Source organism: Clavelina lepadiformis, chromosome 3, assembly GCF_947623445.1.
Source record: "Clavelina lepadiformis chromosome 3, kaClaLepa1.1, whole genome shotgun sequence".
NCBI lineage: Eukaryota > Metazoa > Chordata > Ascidiacea > Aplousobranchia > Clavelinidae > Clavelina > Clavelina lepadiformis.
In genome coordinates, this window is record NC_135242.1 from 21,619,652 (window position 1) to 21,642,953 (window position 23,302).

General features: G+C 34.3%; 4 protein-coding genes across 5 annotated transcripts; all 4 read right to left on the bottom strand.

Annotated features, from left to right (window-relative positions):
• Positions 1-4,394: 4,394 nt before the first annotated feature.
• LOC143450039 (cubilin-like) lies at positions 4,395-9,475 on the bottom strand. Its single transcript, XM_076950436.1, has 9 exons — positions 9,313-9,475; positions 8,951-9,099; positions 8,183-8,361; positions 7,791-7,941; positions 7,262-7,455; positions 7,040-7,187; positions 6,725-6,909; positions 6,448-6,583; positions 4,395-4,860 (listed from the first exon to the last, which is right to left on the bottom strand). The coding sequence occupies exons 1-9, from the start codon at positions 9,378-9,380 to the stop codon at positions 4,814-4,816; spliced, it is 1,257 nt and encodes a 418-aa protein (XP_076806551.1). The 5' UTR covers positions 9,381-9,475; the 3' UTR covers positions 4,395-4,813.
• Positions 9,476-9,641: 166 nt separating this feature from the next.
• LOC143449859 (uncharacterized) lies at positions 9,642-10,943 on the bottom strand. The gene is made up of 4 exons (XM_076950186.1): positions 10,795-10,943; positions 10,517-10,614; positions 10,314-10,405; positions 9,642-9,792 (listed from the first exon to the last, which is right to left on the bottom strand). Exons 1-4 carry the CDS (start codon positions 10,856-10,858, stop codon positions 9,642-9,644), a joined length of 405 nt encoding a protein of 134 aa, XP_076806301.1. The 5' UTR covers positions 10,859-10,943.
• Positions 10,944-11,906: 963 nt separating this feature from the next.
• Positions 11,907-13,252, bottom strand: LOC143449860 (uncharacterized). The gene is made up of 3 exons (XM_076950187.1): positions 13,204-13,252; positions 12,288-12,459; positions 11,907-12,060 (listed from the first exon to the last, which is right to left on the bottom strand). Exons 1-3 carry the CDS (start codon positions 13,250-13,252, stop codon positions 11,907-11,909), a joined length of 375 nt encoding a protein of 124 aa, XP_076806302.1.
• A 1,774-nt stretch (positions 13,253-15,026) lies between these two features.
• On the bottom strand, positions 15,027-22,453 carry LOC143450264 (cubilin-like). 2 transcript variants are annotated; one of them, XM_076950736.1, is made up of 20 exons: positions 22,383-22,453; positions 21,966-22,066; positions 21,251-21,342; positions 20,920-21,062; positions 20,511-20,682; positions 20,012-20,160; positions 19,640-19,818; positions 19,263-19,413; positions 18,830-19,026; positions 18,602-18,749; positions 18,284-18,486; positions 18,067-18,202; positions 17,740-17,915; positions 17,357-17,507; positions 17,061-17,269; positions 16,657-16,801; positions 16,367-16,554; positions 16,107-16,248; positions 15,860-16,023; positions 15,027-15,473 (listed from the first exon to the last, which is right to left on the bottom strand). In XM_076950736.1, exons 1-20 carry the CDS (start codon positions 22,432-22,434, stop codon positions 15,252-15,254), a joined length of 3,120 nt encoding a protein of 1,039 aa, XP_076806851.1. In that variant the 5' UTR covers positions 22,435-22,453; the 3' UTR covers positions 15,027-15,251. The 2 variants fall into 2 exon arrangements, with proteins under 2 accessions (XP_076806851.1, XP_076806852.1); XM_076950737.1 differs by lacking the exons at positions 15,027-15,473; positions 15,860-16,023 and having other exon boundaries at positions 16,136-16,257.
• Between the last annotated feature and the right edge of the window lie 849 nt (positions 22,454-23,302).

Genomic DNA, 23,302 nt, shown 5'->3' on the forward strand with positions numbered 1-23,302 from the left:
GTTTTAACAAAATTCATTAAAATAAACATATTTTTCCTAAACACTGTTTGGTACGATGCATTTTATAATCTTTATGTTCTGTGTTTAACAATTTAAACGTTAAATCCAAGGAAACAAGTGTAGAAAAGGCATAAATCATTATAAAATGTGGCATGGTTTATCATGTTTACACCATAAAGTGTTAAAATTTTATCAAATCAAATCCTAAATGAATATGGAAAGTCTCACGGTTTATCGTGTTTACACCATAAAATATTAAAATTTTGTCACATTAACAAATTCTATACACCAAAGTGAAAAATGAAAACACTTCAACACGTTAAAACTCATTAAAAATAAACATATATTTCCTAAACACTGTTTGGTATGATACAATTTATAATCTTTTTACTCTGTCCTTAACAATTTAAACGTTAAATCCAAGGAAAAAGTATAAAATAGACATAAATCAATATGAAACGTGTCATGGTTTGACGTATTTACACCATAAAATGTTAAAATGCATTAAAATAAGCATATTTTTTCCTAAACACTGTTTGGTACGATGCATTTTATAATCTTTGTGTTATATATGTAACAATTCAAAAGTTAAAACCATAAGGAAAAAGTGTAGAACCGACATAAATTAATATGAAATGTGTCACGGTTTATCGTGTTTACACCATAAAATGTTAAAATTTTGTCAAAATTAACAAATTCTATCACCAAAGTACAAAAATGAAACACTTCAATATGTTAAAACTCATTAAAAATAAACATATTTTTCCTAAACACTATTTGGTTATGATACATTTTATAATCGTTGTGTTCTATGTTTAATAATTTAAACGTTAAATCCAAGGAAAAAAGTGTAGAATAGACATAAATCAACATGAAGCGTATTACGGTTTATCGTGTTTACACCATAAAGTATTAAAATTTTGTCAAATCGATTCCAATTAAATTGATATAAATCTATTTGGATTTAATTTTTTACAATTTTCTTTTAAATTAAGGGTTTAAAGCAGATAGAAAGTAATTATATGAGTAAGCCATGTGAATAATTAACCTCAGAAGTAATCAGGGTACCGGTAACCAGCTTCACACCAGTCAAACAGATAACCTATAAAGAAAACTTTAACAAAAGTGATAGTTGTGAACTGTTTTATCACTTTCTTATCAACTTTTCTCTCGATATACACTGTTCTTAATCTGTAAGCAATAAAACTCATTGATAATTTTCAACAAAGCAGAAACCGGTTTATCTATAGGCCGTTTTACAATGCAAATTGAACCATGAAATAATTATGTTGAATGTGAATGTGAATACATGCTCAAAACATGAGAAGAACCTTTGGAAAATTTCAGAAAATACTACAAGGCAAGTTTTCGACGTATCTGAATAAATTTATCCTCCAGTTTTATAGAATCATTAATTCAAATAAAATAAAATGAATATCTTCTAAAATCATTCACAATGAAATGTAGTTTTTTTATAAGTGATACAAATAAGTTTGTCAGCTATTACCTGGCTCTAGAGACAATGGTTGACTAAATTATGACTGCAATTCCGTGACTCGCACAAACTATCCGCATGTTTTATATATATTGAAAAGCAGTAAAATATAAACAAAATCAAAACTAGCCAGGGGTTCACTAAAAGTACTTATTTTTCAGTCAAAAGATAAAACAATTGTTCCTCACCCGGCCAAGTATATAGAATGAATCGTACCTCAAACAATAAACTCGCCATATAGAGTACTCCGCAATTAATACGTCACTCCGTGAAACACAAAATCAATTATGGACCAGCGGGGGATTATGGACCAGCGGGGACGCAGCACAACAACAACAACATGGTTTCCAGCAAAGGAAATAAGAAAGCCGTCAAGAAGTGAAGAAAGGTGCCAAGAAAAAGTGAAGAATTAGATCTCTGTGAAGCATAGGTGAAGAATGGCCGAAACCCTCACCTACGCAGACAGAGTAAAAAGACAATGGAACAATGATGTGGCTGAAGAATACAGCAACCATTGCGAGGTGACCATCCAATTGACCAACGATAGCAAGAGGGAAGACATCTACAAGATGCTAAAAGAATCCAAGATATCCTTTGATTACATCGAAGGAATAATTCAGAGACCGGGAAACATGGTAAATATTACGCTAGACCGAAAAAACAATGCTATTAGACTTGCAGAAGTACTTCGAAAGAGGCCGGAAGTAAAGTATGCCATAGCCCACGGAGACGAAAGGATAGACCTCACGATCAGATGGGTACCGATCCACTACCCACAAAAACACATCGATGCAATCCTTGCAGAATATGAGATTCAAGGCCCAGCACGCTTGGGCGTCGATAAATACGGCATCAAAGATGGAAGGAGGATCTACAAAGTGAACAAGAAAACGTTGGAACGACACCAACTCCCATCGTACCTGTACCTGGGAAAAATCAGATGTGCGGTAAGCTATTTCGGACAAATTCAAACATGCTCCTTCTGTACAGAACAAGGACATAAATTCAAGGAATGCCCAAAGAGAAGGCGAGAAGACGAACGAAACGAACGAGATATCCCGATGACGACCGCTCAGACAGTAAAAGCCGACGAGGAGGGATCACCACCACCCCCCAGCGATAGTAAAAAAGTATTTTCTGCCTTGGCAGGAACAATCGAACTACTACGAGGAAAGTACACCAAGGATACGGAGAAGAGCCGAGCGGGAGCGGAAACCCCACTAGAAGAAAGCCCGCAGTTAGACCCCGATGAGCGATCCTCGGAACGACCCTTGGAGCGAGACCAAAGTGATAGCCGTGGAAACAAAAGAAAGAATAGAAGTGGAGAATCAGACGAACAACCAGAAGAACCCGAAGCACAGGGATTTATGGACGGACAAATTCCATACGATGCTTCCGATCTCCCACCGAACCTAACACGCATGATCCCCTGCTCATGCGGACAGCACAATCGAATCCGGAGAAACAAGAGCTCATCAAGAACAATCCCGAATTTTAAAGAACCAAACTACTGTAAAGGTTGTACGGCAGCCCTTATGCGATGTGCCTGTACCTCATTCGCCGTAATACGAATCAACGACAGACTTAAGTCGTTCCAGTGCAAAGGATGTGAAATGACTTACGAACCAAATACCGAACACCTTAATGTCACTGTAAACTAAAGATTGTAAACCCCTATGTGTTTTCAGTTCTAGAACGAATCCTGGTTCAAACTCACGAAATGCATCGCCTTACTGTAATTTGCGTCTATTCCGAACATCGAAGTACTCGTGTTTACTTTTTCTGTGTCCCCTGTTTATACGATCATTTTTTTTCTCTCTTTTATTAAACGTGCCTTAACAATGTATTAAGAAACGTTTAATAAACCAAAAAACAGAAAACTATGACGTCACTTTTATACTTGTACTTTTCTAACATCTTTTTTCTTTACGTGTGCTGGCGCTATGGAACCAAAATTATGACGTCACTTTTCTTATCTCTTTTTACATATGACCTAATTACTTGAATGGACTAATCTTGGAGTGACCTACTTCACAGTTGGAGGCGTGGTGGCGTGGTGGTGGCGTGGTGGTGGCGTGGTGGTAAGAGTCCTGGGGTGGAACCACTATACTACTCCCTGGTCTCCCCTACCTTTATTAGAATAATTTCCATCCAGTACACCCGCAATACGAAAGATATTTACAGTGATCTTTCTCCAATCACTCCGACTTTTTCTTCTTTTGTTAGATTAAAAGTGGCCACGTCAACCTTGGCCGCGTCACCGGTCGCCAGAAAAGCACACACTTGACTTCAAGCGGAAGCATGTTGCAGCTTCATTACACTGCAGCCAGGGCAAAGACTGCAAAAACAAGAGGATTTATCGCTACATACCGACAATGTAAGAATGTTATTTAAAAACTTAAACTTAAACATATGACAAATCTTACTTATTTTTCCACTGTTGCGTACAGCTAGAGAACAACCCCTGCACCAAACTAAACTCAGCGCCAGCAAATGTAAAACGCATGCATCGCACTTTGAGGCTTTGTTAGGCTTTTAGCATGAGGTTTGTCTGTTTCGATAGGTTCTTTATATGCGGCTGCAATTGACATATAGCTAGGTAAACTGATCCAAAAAGTAGTCTAATATTCGGTAAGCCTTTGAACAACGTTGTGCTTATTGTCCTCACCGATTCAGTATAACTCAGTTGTGCAATAGGCTAAGATTAATTATTTCCGATATAGCTGGAAATTTTAGAACACACCAACTTACCATGTTTCCAGACTGCGCTGATAAACTGCATATTGTATTTTGCTCTCCCTTCTTGAACACATCTCTTACATTTAAACATTATAGTTTAATACAATTACATAATTACAGTTACAAAACGCTTTACTGCCCAAAATATCCACATCACAATTTACTTGTCAAAGTTTATATTCAAAGTGCAATTACCTTAATTTTGTCTAAAATTTGTTGATGAATTATGTTCAACTATATTTAGTGCTACCTTGGGCGCAATAAGATCAAAATTTCCGACACAAATGAGATCCATTGGAAATGAAAAAAGAGGAAATGTTAATAGCAGAAAAAATAATAGAGAGGTCGATATATGAAGTATTTTATTTCAAAACTTGAAAGAGTTGTGTTTATAATTTTTCAGTATAGTTTTACATAACTTTTTGAATAACAATGAAATTGATAAAATAGATAAAACCAAGCTCGTTGCAGCCACAACAAATACGTGGCTTACTGGATTCAATCTTCAGAAAATTTGACTACGATTTTGAAAAGCTACATGGTAAGCTTTGGTTGTCTTCGTTGTGTATAGCAATGAACCTACCACTGGCCTCGAGAAGAGAACATCTCAGCTTCATTACGAAGCACTAAACCAAAAAAGTGCAAAGTATTTGTAACTTTATAGACTAGAAGTTAGAGCCCAAGTTTAATGTTATGCAGACGTGTCAAAAATATTTTGTGTAAAAAAATAACAAAAGTAAATAAAATAACTTATATAATTTTATGCTTTTATACGTTGGCAAGGTTTAGACTTACTAATACATTATTATTATATTATTACTTCTGAATATTGCTGTCACTGAAAAAGTAAGCTCGCGAAAACGTCGTTAACTCTGAGAATGCTTTATACTGATCAGAATGATCGTACTGATCGTAAATTAGCGTTAAATAGGACACATGCACTCGCATGGACAAAGTTATGCTTTCTTTTTGAGTTTTAATGCACAAGTTTCTGCTCATTCTATATAACTGGCCGACTGAAATATTATTTTGTCATCCAGCGCTCTTCACTCAGAAGATAACTCCTTTTGAAAGCTCTTCAGAGTTCAGACACGAGTTGTATTTCAGACGCAGTATGATATTTTAGCCAATGATGCAACAATTTCTGAACGAAATCTAAGAGTTGATCAGTGTTATATCAAGAGCATTATAAAATTCAAGAAAGGGCCATCTTCTGCACGCAGCTGCTTCATAGTAGGCTACAATGTATCCCGGTCATCTGATCAAAGATGACATCAATCTTAACTTTTGTTGTATTATTTTAAATTCTAAAACAAAAAAAAACAGTTTGCTTTTTCTTACCCAAACCAGGTCATGCAAGTCACGAAAAACTTGCCTGTGCGCCATGCACTAATATAAGGACTGAGGGCTCATTTACTTATGGCAATATCATTGTGTAACGACAGTTTAGCATGATAGCAGCTCCTGCCCAACTGTCGTCTAATGTATACACTGCTAGCAAACGTGTGCTACTTTTGCAAAAGTCCATAAACTCAACGTACACATGCCGTGCTAAATGTAAAACATGAATGGATGTGATTTTACAATGCTAACTTACGATTTAAACAAAGCTGATCAACACTTTGCAACGTTGCAGTGTTTCTGCATTCTGTAAACACACTTTGTATAGTGGACAATACTAAACTTTTTACAGTACAGTACAGTACAGTACAGTACAGTACAGTACAGTACAGTATTGTACAGTACAGTACAGTACAGTACAGTACAGTACAGTACAGTACAGTACAGTACAGTACAGTACAGTACAGTACAGTACAGTACAGTACAGTACAGTACAGTACAGTACAGTACAGTACAGTACAGTACAGTACAGTACAGTACAGTACAGTACAGTACAGTACAGTACAGTACAGTACAGTACAATTTTCTACTATACTGTATACTATGTATTAATGCAACATACTGTGCTGAAGCCTAGGTAAAGCATTTAACTAAGTAAATCAGCATCAGCCGACATTGTCTGTAGTTTTAGATGAACAAACGACTGAACCAGCGTTTTAATTGTCAAACTTCCATAAGTTACACATGTTTCGCGTTATCGGAAAAAATATTTATCAAAACGTTTCAGCGAAAAACATCACTGTCGGGCGAAGACACAGTTAGTGGAATGCGGCATTTGACGCGCTTGGTCGTTACAGTGTTCAGTAACTTACCCTGCTTGAATGAAGCCTGATAACCGGACCATACCGTGCTGCGAGGACGATAACTAATTGCCAAACGATTTCCACTCGACATGTATTTGTATGTATCGTTAGTAAACTTTTGTATCAGTGTAGGGCCGTCGTATATCTGTCAAGAATAAGGTTTAACTATTTAGAAGCGTAAAAGAGTTCACTATTGTTTAACGCTTATTTTACTTGATTGCAAGTAGCTGAACGCAAAGTTTAATTGTTTGAAAATTTAATCCTACACTGAGATATGTTTTTTTACCTCCACCCAGTCAGAGGGTTTGTGGTTGCTAGTTGAAGAAATGTTGAGTGTGATGACGTAGCCAGGAGAAGACCAAAGGCGAGAAATACAACGCTCCAAATATTGCAAGTTGTCACGGACTTGCTCGACTGTGACATTCTGCCAGTGGACCGTAGCGTTGTAATCACCACCACAGGAGTGATAAACTTGGTAATAAAGAAATCCTTGTCAATATTTTTCTAAATATTAAAGCTAGTAAAGTTTAATATTCTGAGCTATTTACTTAGGAATGAAAAAATACTAAAACAAAAAAATTCATCATGATGGAGAATTTACCAGTGCCATAACTCGCCCGAAATCCGTTACCACTGACAGTGGAGTCTGATTTGTATTTTATTGTCAAACTTCCGTGTCTGGACATTAATGGAATTTCGCTTGCTCTTGCTATAGTGTAGTTTCCAAGACTTACATGACCATCAATTATCTAGTGCAAAAAAGTTAAAGTTCTAAATAACAGGTTACATTTTAAAATACTTTTTTACACATGCATTCATTCACTTCGAGTTGTTCGCAGCAGATATTTAGTTTGATAATATGAAGTATCAAATAAACTTGTCCGCCAGGTGAAGCTCTTATTAACCATTGACAATCCATTTCTTCACCAAACGTTTCCAGGATTGGTTTAAATGGGTAGGGATACGTCGGGGCGTGTATCATAACTCCATCGTTTGACATATGTTGATACATGCAAACTAAACATTAAAAGTTTTAAGTCTTTGTACATGTCTATTTATTTGTCTTATATAGCCTAGATATAACCGGTATAGTTTATCAAAGCGTTTAGCTACATTTAGGTTTTCTTGCCAAAAGTCCATCCTTAATTATTCATACTATGCCTGGTCGCAATTAACCAATGTACTTTTTTAATCGTTAAAGCTTATGTGTTTATGTGAAATAAAATGTTTGAAAATTTAGAAGCGTGCCAAGAATCACTATTGTGTCACTCTTTGATGCTACATAATACTATGCATACACACATAATTTTAAAAAAAACGAACATTATTGGGCTGCTAATTATAAAGCTCACCATTATTTCGAGTGATTCGAAAACCTCTGCTTGCCACACTCTCATCAGTGTGGTATTGGACAAAAATATGACCCATGTTGTAGTCAACTTCAAACGTTCTTGTAACATTGCCAGAAAGTTTGGCGAGCAAGCTTCGGTCCTGACGATACAGCTAGAAAACAAGTGAACTGCGAAAATGCAAATTGTTTTCGCATTTGATACAGCAATTTTAGTTAAAATAAATAGGTTTGTAAACTTATCTTGAGCCTTCAAGAAATTGAAATAATCAACCACACATATCGATATAAACTATCATCATCATCATTTATGCTAATTCAAAAGTAAAATATAAAACTGAAAGGAAAAGTTTGGCTCAGTTAAACAAAAATTGGTTCAGTCTAACTAGCTTTTACCGTAACAAAATCACAGCAACTTTCAGTATCAACTTCCACTTTTACTTTCAGTCCAAAATTTGCCTGACCTTGGAGATCATACAAACAATCAAATTCATGATTTATCTGATCTGGGTAACCAGGCGAAGTTGACACTGTTTCCGCAGTTCCATAGGTGGGTAACCAATGATGGCAGTTTTCTAAAAAGAAGAAAACGACTTAATCGGATAAGCAGCACTATTTGGGAAACATTAAGTGTGTGTCGTACACCGCCACCCGTCTGTTATTTTATGTTTTGCTTTAAGATGTTAATGTCTATGTGAAGTAATTATGATGTAATTGGCATGGGCTTCTTTTGTGTGTGTCGTGCATTTAGAAAAGGACAGATTACGTTGAATACATTCGTGATTACAGCATATAGGTTACTACTCTCGTTTTTGCTTTTTGATTTAAAGCCGGATGTGAAGCTGGACTGAATACACCCTTCAATGAGTCCGATAATCCGGACTTGTAGAAATACGTCGGGGTTCTACATGTATCAAATCTCAGATACGTCACACATGCATTTCAGCAACAGGGAATAAAAGTATGCATGCATATAAATCTTTCACTGAAGCAAAAACACATGCAATAACCATGATATATGATCACCATCATATACACATTCATAAGCCAATAGCAGCTTAAACATTCATTTAGTACTCAAGAATCTTTTGTTCACCACAATGCTGAAATTACAAGAAGTAAAGTCAAGTTATCAAGTTGAAACAACTTCTTCAGATCTCTCACCATCTGTAGGACGAGGAAATATCTCATTATTGCAGTCATACACAGACCAGAATAGTGGCGTCCCTGCTGATACCATGTCAGGAATACGTCGGAGCCATTTTTGAGGATAGCAGGTACCACCTTTCGGTGAACAACTTACAGGTATTAGGCTGAAAAGCAAGGGAAGTTTGATTTGCTGCTAGCTAACTGTTTAGTTTTGCGGTTGATTTTCAACAATAACGTACGGCGGGCATATGTAACGCATATGCGTTCTGTTTCATAGGTGAGTACTTTTTCTCGTAAATACAAGCTTTTTTATTATAGATTAGTTACATACTGCGCTGGAGAGAAGGCTGCCAACGCTGCATAGTTTATTTGTTTACCTGTCACACGTCCAATGATCTTCAACGAAACCAAGTATAGAATCAAAATCGATGCATCTCAAATTCATAAAATGCCTGTCATGTACTGAACGAATGCAAGTCTTATATTCCTCATCTAGAGTTGAATTATGTTGCAGACAGGTCTTCTTAAAAAGAGCACTACCGTTTCTTTCTGCATCGAAAAAAATAACGCCTTATTTACAAAATCGAAATTACTACATGTTTATGCTCATATAAATTTAAAAGTTTTGAATTATTGTTTTTCAACATTTCCTTTTCCGTATTGCATGTTATTTAAAACAAAGTGTTATATGAAAATTGCTATGTAACTAATTTCCTTGGTTTGACTTGTATTGTTTCCGTCTTCTTTGCTCTATGTCTATGCATTTAAACGCAATCGGCAACAAAGTTGAATTTGGTCGAAGCAATTGTTTAACGCTTTCTTTCCAACAAGTAGCGGTGTTGCGTTCTGCAGCTTTTCTGAAAGATAACTACTGTATAGTTAATAAGTTCTGATGTTTAGCATATAATTTTAATTCTGAGCCGGGTGTGGACACATGTTATTTTATATAATAGATGTTGAACGTAAAATTTGCCCATTTTTGAAACAAGAGATTTTGTAGGAAAATTACAACTCTTTTTATCGAATCACTGAAGATGTTTCTTACACCCTGTTTCAAATATAATTCAAAAATTTCTTTTTTCTAAAGTTTTGCATTTTGCTTAATTCTATCTTAGTTTTCCAACAGCACCAGTTTCACCCTTTTTTAAATATTGGCTTACACTTTAAAGCAATCGTTTCAAAGAGCTCCAAGAAAAATCCTAAACACTATAATTGTACAGAAACTATGTAACACTTAACTGTAGTAGTTAAGGCCAGGCTAAACAACAACGATTAATACGTTAAACAGTTCAAACAAAACTTTTCTTAAATGATTTTTAAAAGCTGGTAAAAATAAGACGTACATTTCATTATAGTGTATTAAAAATACAATATCTACCCGCATATTTCGTCTTCAGTTTTCTTAAACCATTTTGCGTCGAGAACCACAAAATCTACGATCGACTGCCAAGATTTATACATGTCTCCAACCTATAATTAAATTGGAGCTTTCTTGAAAACCAGTTTCCCTGCAAGAGTTGCTAATGATGTTTGCCAAAACAGACAGTGCGTTTTTGCACAAAAAATATTCCATTATCTAACCTGGCTTGAAAAGCAATCAACCATTTTTGGTCTCAACTTTCGAGTTCGGTAAGCAATGTCCTTTCGTCGTCTTCTTACAAGTTGTTGAAAACGACAGGCTATGATTAAACTAACGAAATGTTATATCATATTCTTGCACTTTGCAAGAAACGTTAAAAACTTATACACTTAATTGCTGAAAAAGTCTATAACGTTTTAATTTGAAGAATATGGTTTAAAATACATTGTGATGAAACATGATATTGCATGCTGATACAAATAAACCACATATTGCTTACCGTAACAAGTTGCAAGATAATGCGTCAAAATAATTGCAACAAGAATCCATTTAACAAGCTTCATTTTCGATCTTCAGTTTTGGTCACGAAACAGCTTGAAGTGATAAATATAACTTTCACTGCGCGATCACCGCTTTGAATGCAGCGCCTTCTTCAATCATGAGTAAGGCTGCAGCTTAACCCAGTTGTTTAGCATGTAAAGGATGTCGCGCTAAAGGGCTTTGTGTATTTTTGGTATCGTGGGTGATTTCCAACCGGAAAATTATAGCCAAATATTGGTATTAATCAATTTCGTAGCTTTTGAAATTGACGTCAATTATTTCCGACTATAGTGACCTATAAAATAAAACAATTTCTAGCGATAACTATTAATTAATTATCAATTGATTAACCTATGATATTAAATCTTATTGATTGGTAATAGCACACTTTGTGGTTTCTAAAATAGATAACAATTTCCGCCATTGCTGTTTTATTTCTACAAGACTTTAAAGATGTAAATGTCAAGATAATGCCTATAGCTAATTAAAATCATCTATATAAAAAATGAAATGGTTTCCTTCCAAACTCCTAAACTGATGTGTTAAAAAATATATGTAACTTGATAAAAAAGTCAAACCAATTGAAAACTCATCTGCAAACAAAGTTCTTATATAGTTTTATTTGTTTATCAAGGCAGGAATGGGCAATCATGTGTAAATTAATCTGCAGTTCAACTAAATTTTCGAAGATTTACTTCAACAGATACAGTATAGCAATTCAATTATTCTTCATAGGGGAATGTCTTTGTTTTACCGGCTATTGCCTAACAATAATGCAGTCCTTCCAAAAAATTGATTTGGACATACTTGGACGATAAAATTTGATTTATTAAATTGAAATGAAATGGTTGATATTGTATGAACTATGAACATCATCAAAGATTATTTATACAGTAAAATATTTCAACTTGGTATAACTCAAAGCAGCAGCAACGTGACAATACAATCAGCTGTTAATATATTTTCGATCAATAATGTATAAATTTAATACGTATATGAGAATTATAACAAACCAATTTTTTATACTGTAACTAAATGAACATTTTCAATAAGCAAAGCATCATCATATTCTTAAACAAATGAAAAACGTGGAAATATTTCATTATTGCTTCGTTTCATTTGCCGACGTATTAGCGTCCTTCGAGATACAAAAGTAGATGTTCGTCGAAGCCAGTCTGGAGAATGGCAGTTACTGCCTTTCGGAGAACAGCTTCCAGGTATTGAGCTAATGTTGAAAGCAAAGTCAAAGCTAAAAATCTTCTACAAATTACATGCTTAGTTTATGATTTCGTTATCTGACCAAATGTAAGCACAGAAAGTAAGCTTCCACGCATGAACACGTGAAAATAAATTTTCCGGGGTATATATTAACTGCAAAAACTTTTTCCTTTTTTATCAACATTTATTTTTAATTTTGACAAGGCAACATCTTGCATAAGTTTGTTTGTTTACCTGTAACACATCCAGTGGTTTTCCACAAAATCAATTATGGGATCAAAGTCAATAGCTCTCGTGTTTGTTAAACGGTTTTCATGCAAAGAATTAACGCAATGCTTGTATTCAACATATAGGTTTGTATTTTGCTGCAGACAGGTTTTCCTAAAGGCAAAAATGCCCTTTCTTTCTAGATATAAACACAAAAACTAAAATAAAGTTTTGTTCTGAAATTTTGGAGATGCCAATTGAGAAATTGGCGAGAACACACTTCCAAGTTAGACGTTTACAAATCAATTTACATACGGAAAATTTACAAATTTTTGGCCTTTGTCTGCATTTAAAAGCTTTCATTTCACCTTTCTCTTTGTTTTTCTTAATTTTTTTTTCTTTTTCCTTGTTTTATGCATTCGAATGCAATCGGTAACAGAGTTGAGCTTGCTCGAATTATTTCTTTGAAACTTTCCTTCCAACAGATGGCATATGTTGCAACCAGAATTTTTACTGTGTGGAATAAGGAGTATAGAGCATCAATTTTCTCCACAAATATTTGCGTTTATTTCTAAGTTTAGCTGGTATGTAAATTCTCTCTTTTGTACAGTTAAAATTTAACCAATAAAACATTTTTATAAAATAAATGTTAATTACAGCAACTATTGCGCACTCCTACTGAGAGCGTTCGATTTCAAACTATCACAAACATTCACCGGCATCTTTCGTCTTCAGTTTTCTTGAACCATTTTGTATCAAGAACTGCAAAGTTTACAATTGATTCCCAAGAAACAATATCTTTCCCGCCTACAAAAAATACAAAATTTCGCGACAACATTGTTTATTTTCAAAATTTCTAAAGTGTATCTGCTAAAAAACATCATCAACTTTATTTCTTATCAACTTAAAATAATCATAGTACCTTGCTCGACAAACACTTAACCATGTTTGGTCTCAGTTTCCGAGTTCTGAAGGCTTTGTCCTTTCCTCATCTTCTCACACGTTGTTGGAACCTGCAAGCTACAATCAACCAACGTAAGTTTTCATTGCTATTTTTTTTTAAAAAAGCACTGGGAAGAACATGTTAAAAACTTTAAAAAATTCAAAAGCTTAAGAAGAAAAAGTTAAGTAAAACGATGCAATGCCTTATGTAGACTTACTATTACTAGTTGTAACATTAAAACATCAAAGCAATAGCAACAAGAATCCATTTTTCAAGATTCATTTTCAATCTTTAACTAAAGGAAACTGATGGTTTATGTAAAAACTTATGTTGTTGGTTATTGCGCGATTCTTTAACGCCGACGGTTGATTTAGATCAAGCGACCTAAATACAATAACAACATTTTTGATGTTAAATTTCATTTGCATAAAAGATACTGAACTAAATATTTCCGAATATTTTACAACTGCTCAGGGGATTTTCATTTTGCCAATTGTAGCAAATTTTAACTTGGCTACTTGGTTTATATTTAAAAGTGTTGGCCAAACATTTTCAGCACACAAAAACGTAGAGCAATATTGCTTGCACTATATAAGTGCAACAACAAAAATTGAATTGCGACAATGAAACTACAACTTTCGCTTAAAACCAAACTTGGTGAAACAGCACTTATAATTAAAACATAAGTTATACTCGGGTTTTCAAAGCAACATAGTATTTTGCATACAACTAGTTACACTACCGCATTTATGAAAGTATAAATCACTAAACTGGACAATAACAACAAATGGTAAATCATTAAAACTGTTTCTACTTCATGTTTATTTACCAAATACTTAAAGTGTTGAGATATTTCTGCTACATGTAACAATTCTCAGAACCATGCTTAAATATCCATAAATATTTATAGTTTTGCAGAAGATTAAGTTTCACCTGCTCTTTGCTAAATTTCTCTAACTAAAACAGCTTTCGTGTCAAGCAACGGAATGCTGTTATTTGAAAATCTTATACACCTTCGCAGACCAAGCACAACAGGAAACGACGTTACAAAGTTGAAAAGAGAGGTCAGCAGGCAGGGTTCAGTGTTTACGTCATCATTTCATATGGACATGGATGAATATACAGTTTATGTGTTCTTAAATATACACTATACAACATACGGTATATATACAGTATTTGTAAAGCATTAAGTTGAATAACGTGACTGCTTCACGATCTGTTTGCTAATTACTATTCAATGGGGCTAGTTCATAAAATATGTGAATGTTATGTTAATGTCCTGTTCTCACTCCGGTTATTTTGGAGCTAAATGTTTAAAAAAATTGAAAAAAATAATTGTGGAATTCCAAATATTATAAAAATTGTTTAACTTAAATTATTTGCGTAAGAATTGCCATGATCACTGAAAATAGCCTTTGCCAATCACAATTCATTGCGTTTACTGAAGATTTTCTGAGTGTAGACTCTAATTGCTATTTCTCAGTACGATAGAAAAAAATCACCTCCTCTTCTCGTGTCTACATTATGTAAGTGTGTATAACACCTCAGTGGCGACAACAACCGAGTATTAAAGTTAGTTGCAAAATGCGGGCCACTTGTTGTTTGGTGTGTATGGCATTGTTTTCGTTTTGGCTGATGAAAAACCTCTCTGGGCTTGAAATGGGCAGTTTTTACCACTCGTTGATTGTCAAATAACTTAGATCTACTCTTTTTCAGTTTTCGTCTGCGTAATATAATAACATCGTCTGCGATTCCTTTTAAAACTGAAACAGGGATTTCTATTCTTGACAAAAAAAATTTTTATGATACGTATATATTTTGTATAATGGGAATATTTCAAGACAAATGTTCCCGATCCAAGCAAGAATACAATTTTATGATTAGATTGTTATTTACAGTGAGATTGTATTCTTTATGTTGAGATAAACTAAATTCAATTTTGCTTATGAAGTAAAATAATCACTTGAAATATTTACAGATGAATTTACGCAAGCGTATTGTTTTGAGTTGACAAATTAATTTTGGTCTACTTGTGTAAGAATTGTATTTCAAGTATCTTTCGATTTGACTTGCATTGGTAACAATGGATTGTTAGAAGGTTTTAACTTCTTGTAAGTGACTGAAAATCCACTAGAGTAAGAACGTGACTCCATGTTGTGAAGAATAGTGAGCGTGTTTGAGGTGGACGTCAGTACAACAACAGCTTTTTCCTCGTAGGCGGTAAGATATGATCCTTGGAAATTGTAGAGGAAATTGTCATCATCTAAGACCTGAAAGTATTTTAATGTTTTCGTAATCAATAAAGTGTACTAAAATATTAAAGTTTAAATATTTTATTACAACCGTTTTTATAACTATTTGATTATGTTTAAAAATAGAAACTTTAAAATTAGAATAAATAAAAACAAAATGTTAAAATGATTGTAATTTTATAATGATGTGCAATTGTAGAACAACATAACCATTAAATCGTACAAACATCAGAAAACTAAGCTTGCAAAAAAAAATCAAGGCAAGATTTAACCTAATGTGATAGGAATGAGAATATTCGTTAAATTTAGTCAGTTTAGATTTAAACTCATGCAAGCAATACATTTTTTAATCATAGTCTGGCTATGTTTTTGCTTGGTCTTTAAGTTGGTGAGCTTAAGCTTACTTGTATACGAGCAAAAAAGTGGAGATGGATAAAAATATAAATTTGAATTCGGGATTCTGGTGAAGTCAGAAAGTTGTACCGACAATTGACTTCTTCAGGTGTCCTTCTATTGAGAAATGAAATCGTCTTGTTCTTGGATCTTGCAGTAAGCTCCCGGCTACAAACTAATATATGATAATTGGAAATTATTAAAAACTGTAAAGTGAATAGAAGGAGATCTGCATCACAAATGTAAATTATACAGAACCTCTTGTAACATTTCCAGCAAACTGGTCCAATCCATCGTTTGAATGGAAATAAATTCGAAGAACATCTTTCGATGATATGAAACGCTGAGGTAGACTGAAATTACCTTCCAGCTTAGCAACTGTCTTTGAGTTTTCCATTACCTAATCAAACTGTTGCCAATAAAAGACATCTTGCGAAAATGCATCTCCAAATATCCATTTAGTTATATAACTTGTAACGAAAATGAATTTCCGTGAAGTCTACACATGGCGTAGTCACCTCCAAATAGCTTGTTGGACTATTGAAGTGAAGTTGTATGATGTTCAACTCAATGCGTTTGAAATTATATCCGGCCTGCAAATTCCAGAAGCTATCTTGGTCACTTTCACATCTTGATGAGTTGCACATTGTCTGAGATGAAATTATCCCTCCAAAAGCACCAGGGTCATTCCAACCGCTATTGACCACTATATAGCAAAACAAAATTGTACCTTGTACCTAATTTTGAAAACTGGAAAGCACCTATAGGCTCAAAACAAGGCTTACAAAGGTCAACAGGTTTTTAATACCTTCTTTGCATGACGCAACGAATCCTTTTGTAGCAAACAATTGACGACGGTTAAGTCGTATTCTCACAACGTTTGAACTTGATACAAGGGTTAGGTTTGATCTTGATCCACTGTATTTGCCCAAACTTATCATCTGGTCGTAGACCTACAAACAAAATAGGTTTTTTAGTCGGCGTATTGTAAGAAGTACTAACATAAATTCGGCATAAAAGCCGTTTTAATTTTAATTTCTTAATTTGCATTTTACTGATACAAAGAAAGAAGTAAATAATTCCAGAAAAGCTTTGCGATCTACCCGCAATGCAGTTGACTTCTCAAATGCGTGAAGAAACATCAAATCGACTAATAACGTTACATCGCTCATAGTGATAATAGGTTATAAAATCAAATAACAATCGACTTACATATAAAGCTTCACGTTTTTTCTCATCTAAGTTGATGTCAAAAATCTTCAGTAAGATTTGTTTGTCGGAAGAAGTGGTGATTATCCAATCGCATGTTTCAGATGACAGTCCAAGACTATGACTAGCTGAGAGATCTTCTATGTAACCAGGTGAAGAAAAACGTTGAAAAGAAGTGTTGGCAACCAAGACGAAATTACATTCAGATCTCCCTAAAACATAAAGACATCTTCATTTCGATGAAAAAGAATCATATCATATTATAAGCGCTTTGCTGTTATTGACAAATGAGAACTCACATTGTTTGTAAGTTGTCACGAAACCGCGACTAGTAGCAGAGTGAGACTTCGGTGCTGTGTAATGAAGCTGGATTGTGCTGCCGGTAGATGTCAGTCGATATGTCTTATTAACTCTATCAGCACGACCAAAATACATGTCGCCATTAAATATCTACAACAGAAAACTATGGAAATGTAAAATGTTTCAGTTAGAGTAAGATTTTAAGCTGATGGTGTTTTTGTTTTAATTCATAGAGCGTAATCGCAATATAGTTAATTTAAACAACTACTTCATTATAGAGATAGCAAGAAAGACAGAAATATTTAAATTACTTATACATAATTTAAAAAAATTGAATTACGTCGACCAAAATTTAGTAAGACTTATTCATACGTTTCTTTACCTGAACATATCCGAAGTTAGAAAAAGTTCTCAAAGTCATTCGTATCTTCTTGCCAGGTTGGGCGAGCAAAGTGTAAGTGCATCGTTGGTAAATGTTGAAAGGAAAGCTTTCGTAGTCAGGCGAGGCAAGCTTCATCGAAGCGGAACCGATGAGATTGTAAGTGACGTTGCATGGAACTGAAAATGAGAGACTTTCAATGGTCTGCTTAAAAGAAATTTATAATTTAACTTTAACACTCTTAACAAATATATATAAATGAGAGTTTTTCATTACATAAAATGCACGGTACAACAACCTAATCTTTCTCTATTTTTCCTTATCTCTTACCTTGCTTGAAAAAAGCCCGATAACCGTATCCTTTCCAGTCATGAGTACTGTAACTTATCGCTAAACGATTTTCACTCGATACATAGTTGTGAGTCTCATTGTTAAATTTTTGCAGTAGTTTTGGTCCATCGTAGATCTATTGAAGAGAATTATTGTAAGTTATTCACCTTATTTCGACAGTTGAAGTCAAAGATAACACTGTCCACAAACAACTTACTTCTACCCAGTCATAATGATACCAGTTGTCCTGATGTTCGCGACGGTTTGTCGAAGAAATATTGAGTATAACGGCGTAGCCCGGTGAAGAAGTGATTTTAGAAAAGCACAGAATCGGATAGTATCCAACGCGACTTTTTTGCTTGACTGTAACGTTCTGCCAAGAGTCTGAGGCGTTGTAATTACCGCCACAGGAATAAGATGCTAAAGTAAGAATATAATATGCTGTCAAAATTTCAATCCAAAAATTTTATCATAATGGTCAAAAGAATTTCTCATTTGTTACAAAAAGATCTGTAAGAACGGAAGACAATCCAACCTGGGTGATAACTTGCTCGAAACCCGTTCCCGCTTACAGTTGAGTCTGAGTGATATTTTATCGTCAGACTTCCATGCTGGGACGTCACGGGTATCTCGCTTGCTTTTGCTATCGTGTAGTATCCAAGGCTCACAGAACCATCAAGTATCTGTTTAAAAATGTAGAAACTTTAGGTTTAATTGTCAAATTTACAATAGTTTTGAATAAAATTAATCATCAGACACCCACTTCCAATTGTTCGTAAGATACATTCATTTTTATTCTGTGAAGATACAAGGACACTTGTTGGTCTGCTTGGGCTGTTATTGTCCATTGACAATCCATTTCTTCACCAAACTTTTGAAGGATTGGTTCACGCGGGTATGCGTATGTTGGCGCGTGTATCATTAATACACGATCGTTTGCCATGTGTTGGTATTTGCATACTGCGCGTTGGAAATAAAATACAATAATGCAATGACAAAACGGAAAAAAATCAAAATTACAATTACCGAAATTAATTTTTGACGTAAACTTCTTTTTTTTAAATAATTATGTTGACAAGCAGTTGTTTCTGATAATTCAACTTTCTATTCAAAGTGCAGAGGGCCATGGACGATTAAAAAATCTTGATTGTAGTCCCATAACAAAAACTACGTATACACTTTATCATTAAACTTACCATTATTGCGAGTAATTCGAAAACCTTTGCTCGCTCCACTCTCATCAGTGTGGTATCGGACAAAAATATCTCTTGTGGCGGAATCAACTTCAAAAGTTCTTGTTACATTACCAGACAGTTCGGCAAGAATGGTTGAATTTTTTAGGTAAAGCTTAAATGATTCCAATTAACATAAAAAAATTTACAATAAACTCACGGTAGCTTTAGCAATAAAAAGCTAGTATTATAATCACACTGCATTTAGCATTAAAACGCCACCCATTAATTGCAGGTCTAATTTTATCTCACTCAGACATCTTTCACTTAGCATTAAAGCTACACTTAAACGTTTTTACTGAAATATGATTCCTCAAAATTACAAATTTGTGTTTCCTTACCGTAACAAAATCACAACAACTTTCGGTATCGACTTCCACTTTTATTTTCAGTCCAAACTTATATTGAGCTTCGAGATGATATACACAGTCAAATTCATGATTTATCTGACTTGGAAAACCAGGCGAGGTTATGACTGCTTTTCGGGTTCCAAAAGTTGGCAACCAATGCTTACAGTATTCTAGAAATAAAATAAATTTTCTGTGAGCTAAGAGGCGAATGAGAAATGTAGCTTACCATAAAAGCTTTTTTGCTTAACAAACTTTTTTAACGACGCTTTAACTTTGATTGGATTATATTCGAAATAGTTGTGCTCTTGTAGATGATCTAGCCTGATAAAGTGATAACATGCAACACTACATCTCATTTCTCACCATTTGAAAGACGGGGAAATATTTCATTATTGCAGTAAAACAAAGGCTGGTTTAGTGGCCCCATGTAGTTAAGGAAAGTCGGCAAACGTCGAAGCCAACTGGGAGGCTGGCAAATATTTCCTTTCGGAGTACAGCTTCCCGGAATTGAACTTGAAAACATGAACACAAATGCTAAGGCGACAACTTCTTTTTTCTGATATGATGAATAATAGTGATATCGTCCAATAAAAAGAAACCGTGAAATTCGAGAATAATCAAGTTGATACTAATAAGTTACATAATTATACAGAATATACAGTTAAAATGCATAAATTATTGCAGAGTACATATTATGATGTAAGATGATCGAAAACCGTGAAGTAACCCAAATATTTTAAAAATACTACAGTGCTTGTTGAAAGTTACATTTAATTTTAGTTGCATACTTCCTGGTATATAGCTATTGAGTAAATGACAGACGATTCTTATGTAAAAAGAAAGTCTAAGCGCGTTTTAGAACCTGTCACACATCCAGTGATCTTCCACGAAAGCAAGTATCGAATCAAAATCAATGCTTCTTTTGTCGTCACCATTTCTTTTACGTTGGCGCTGAATACATTTCTTGTATTTTTTGTCTAAAATCTTATTTTGCTGCAAACACGTCTTCCGAAAAAACATTTTACCATCCTTCACTATTAAACATCAAATTATTCAACATATTTACATGCTGAGTAGAAGTCAATCAAATAAATTAGGTTGAACATAAAACTTTTACTTGTTTTTTAAAACTTGAAAACTGAAATTTACGCAAAGCGTCACAAATAAATGATCCATTATTGCAATTTTATCCTTAGGCTATCGAAATATGAACTTATTCGAATTTATAATTTATTTTGCTAATTAACGTCGATGATTTGAAAACCAATAACCTGTTTCTTGTTGCTGCTTTATTTTTTTCCGTCTACTTTGTTTCATGCATTTAAGTGTAATCTGTAACAGAGTTGAGTTTGGTCGAAGCAATTGTTTGACGCTTTCTTTCCAACAGGTGGGGGTGTTGCGCCCAGCTGCTTTACTGAGAGAAAAAATGAAAACTGAAGTTTCAACCAAAACGAATCTCCCCAGAAAAGTTTCAACAAATTTCTAAAAATAATTTATCATATTAATACCTCCTCTACAATACAAATTTTTATTGTCAAGAAATTTTATTTTTAAACATACAGTGCATAGCTTATGCAAAATTTATTTTCAAATTTTACTCACCCGCAGGTTTCGTCTTCAGTTTTCGTAAACCATTCCGTGTCAAGGACCACAAAATCGACGATCGATTCCCAAGATTTATACATCTTTCCCAACTAAATACAATATATTTCCAGTGTTTTTTCTAGTACGGTGTTAAATATAAAGTTTCACTTTTTAGCGTGTAGTAATAGTCAGACAAGTTTAAATCTATTAACTTACTTTTTCAAAACAGTAATTGGTTTGATTTAGTTATAGCACAACATCATAATCTTTTAATGTAACCCACATATCTACAAACATGGTGGCCAAATAGTCAAGAAATTTTGACTTCATTTAACAAATATAGCCAGATAGAGAAAAACGTAATGTACAGTGGACTTTATTGTTACAAACCAAGAATTCGAATGAAAATTGACTATTCTTTTCCATCTGTAATGTACTACAGTAGCCTATATCTCGCTTTGTAGCAAATAAAACTGACTACAATTAAATTAATAGCAAAAGGAACGAGCCAACGTAGAAAGCTGAAGTCCATGACTGAAAATAACACGCAAACAGTTTACACTGACTCGACAGTACAACCAGTGCCCGAGCCTTCCAATGATTTAGAACAAGCCGTTATTTTTTAAAAGCAAACTCGTTTAGTTTACCTAGTTTAGTTTTAGGCGTAATACTTTGCTAATTTACATAATACAAATTTAGCAAATTTTCTTCAAATATGGTTGAAAAAGTTTACCTTGCTGCTCGAAAAACAGTTAACCAATTTTGGCCTTAACTTGCGAGTCCGGTAAGATATGTCCTTTCTTCTATTGCTCACATATTGCTGAAAACGGCAAGCTGCAAACGAATGTTGTACCATAGCATATAGTTTAACATAAGTAGATTGAACCTGCAACCTATCAGCAAAGCGCTGTAGCGTCTGTTAATAACTTTTGCTATAAAGTATTTTGAACATCAGAACAGATACTTATTTCATCAAAACCGGCGATTGTGCTGATTTTTTGAAAAGGGTGATCGAAAATGTTGTTTATTATAGCTTTACAACAATGTTTGTGGCGTTGTTTCAAAATTGTGGTGTAACTGTAAATATGCATTAACTAGAACCATACATATAGAAGATTGCCAAGATAAGAAAACCGATAAAAAGACTTACCATGGCAAGTTGAAAGAATAAGCAATAGCACAATTGCAGCAAAAACCTTCATATTGAACTTTCCCTCAGTAGTCGACTTGACTTCTGAAACAAATTTGAGTAATAAACAAACACAACCAACAAGTGGTAATATTCATGGTTAGCAATATTATAATATCACTTATGCTTCTGTATAACCTACCCTTTACATGTTACCAGCGTCGGCCTTTTTATTGGCTTCAAAGAAACGCACTTAAATTATAACCAAGCTTTCAACAAATAATTTTCGTGGCTTATATGGGTATTTTCCACATTGCAAAGTGGAACCAATTAAAAAGCTGTTGATGATGGCGATTTCTATTGGATTGGTAATCTTCGAGCCAAAATGACCGAAATTTCCCAAGTGTCAAAAACAGTCGAACGGAAGTATCAACAGGGTGAGAAATCAATTTATTTGCTATAAATTGTCCTACTTTATTTATCGAATCATTATTGCAAGAACTGAATTGCTGCCAACACAATGAATTATTTCCGCAATCGCTGTATACAACTCTCTATTCAAATTTGCAGGAATTCTATGCATCACCAGATCATTTACAAAGCTTGCATAAGAAATAGCCTACTTACTAGAGACTGTACTGTACTGCACTGTAAAACGTAACAATATTGACAACAATAATTTTCTCAAGAACTGGTTAAAAATGACAGCTTTTTTTGCATCCAAAAATTTTTGCGCCCTATAGTCTTAATTTAGCTGGCTTAATATCTGAAGCAAGTATTCGTACAACCATGTCTGAATTTCTCGTAATTGCCCTGCAAAACTGTCAACCATGAACAATTTGTCGATTATGATTTCAATAATAATTTCTCTTCTTCCCTCCCTTTCGTTTGCTCATCATACAGCACAGATCTCAAAACCCACGAAGCGTGTAGTGACAGGG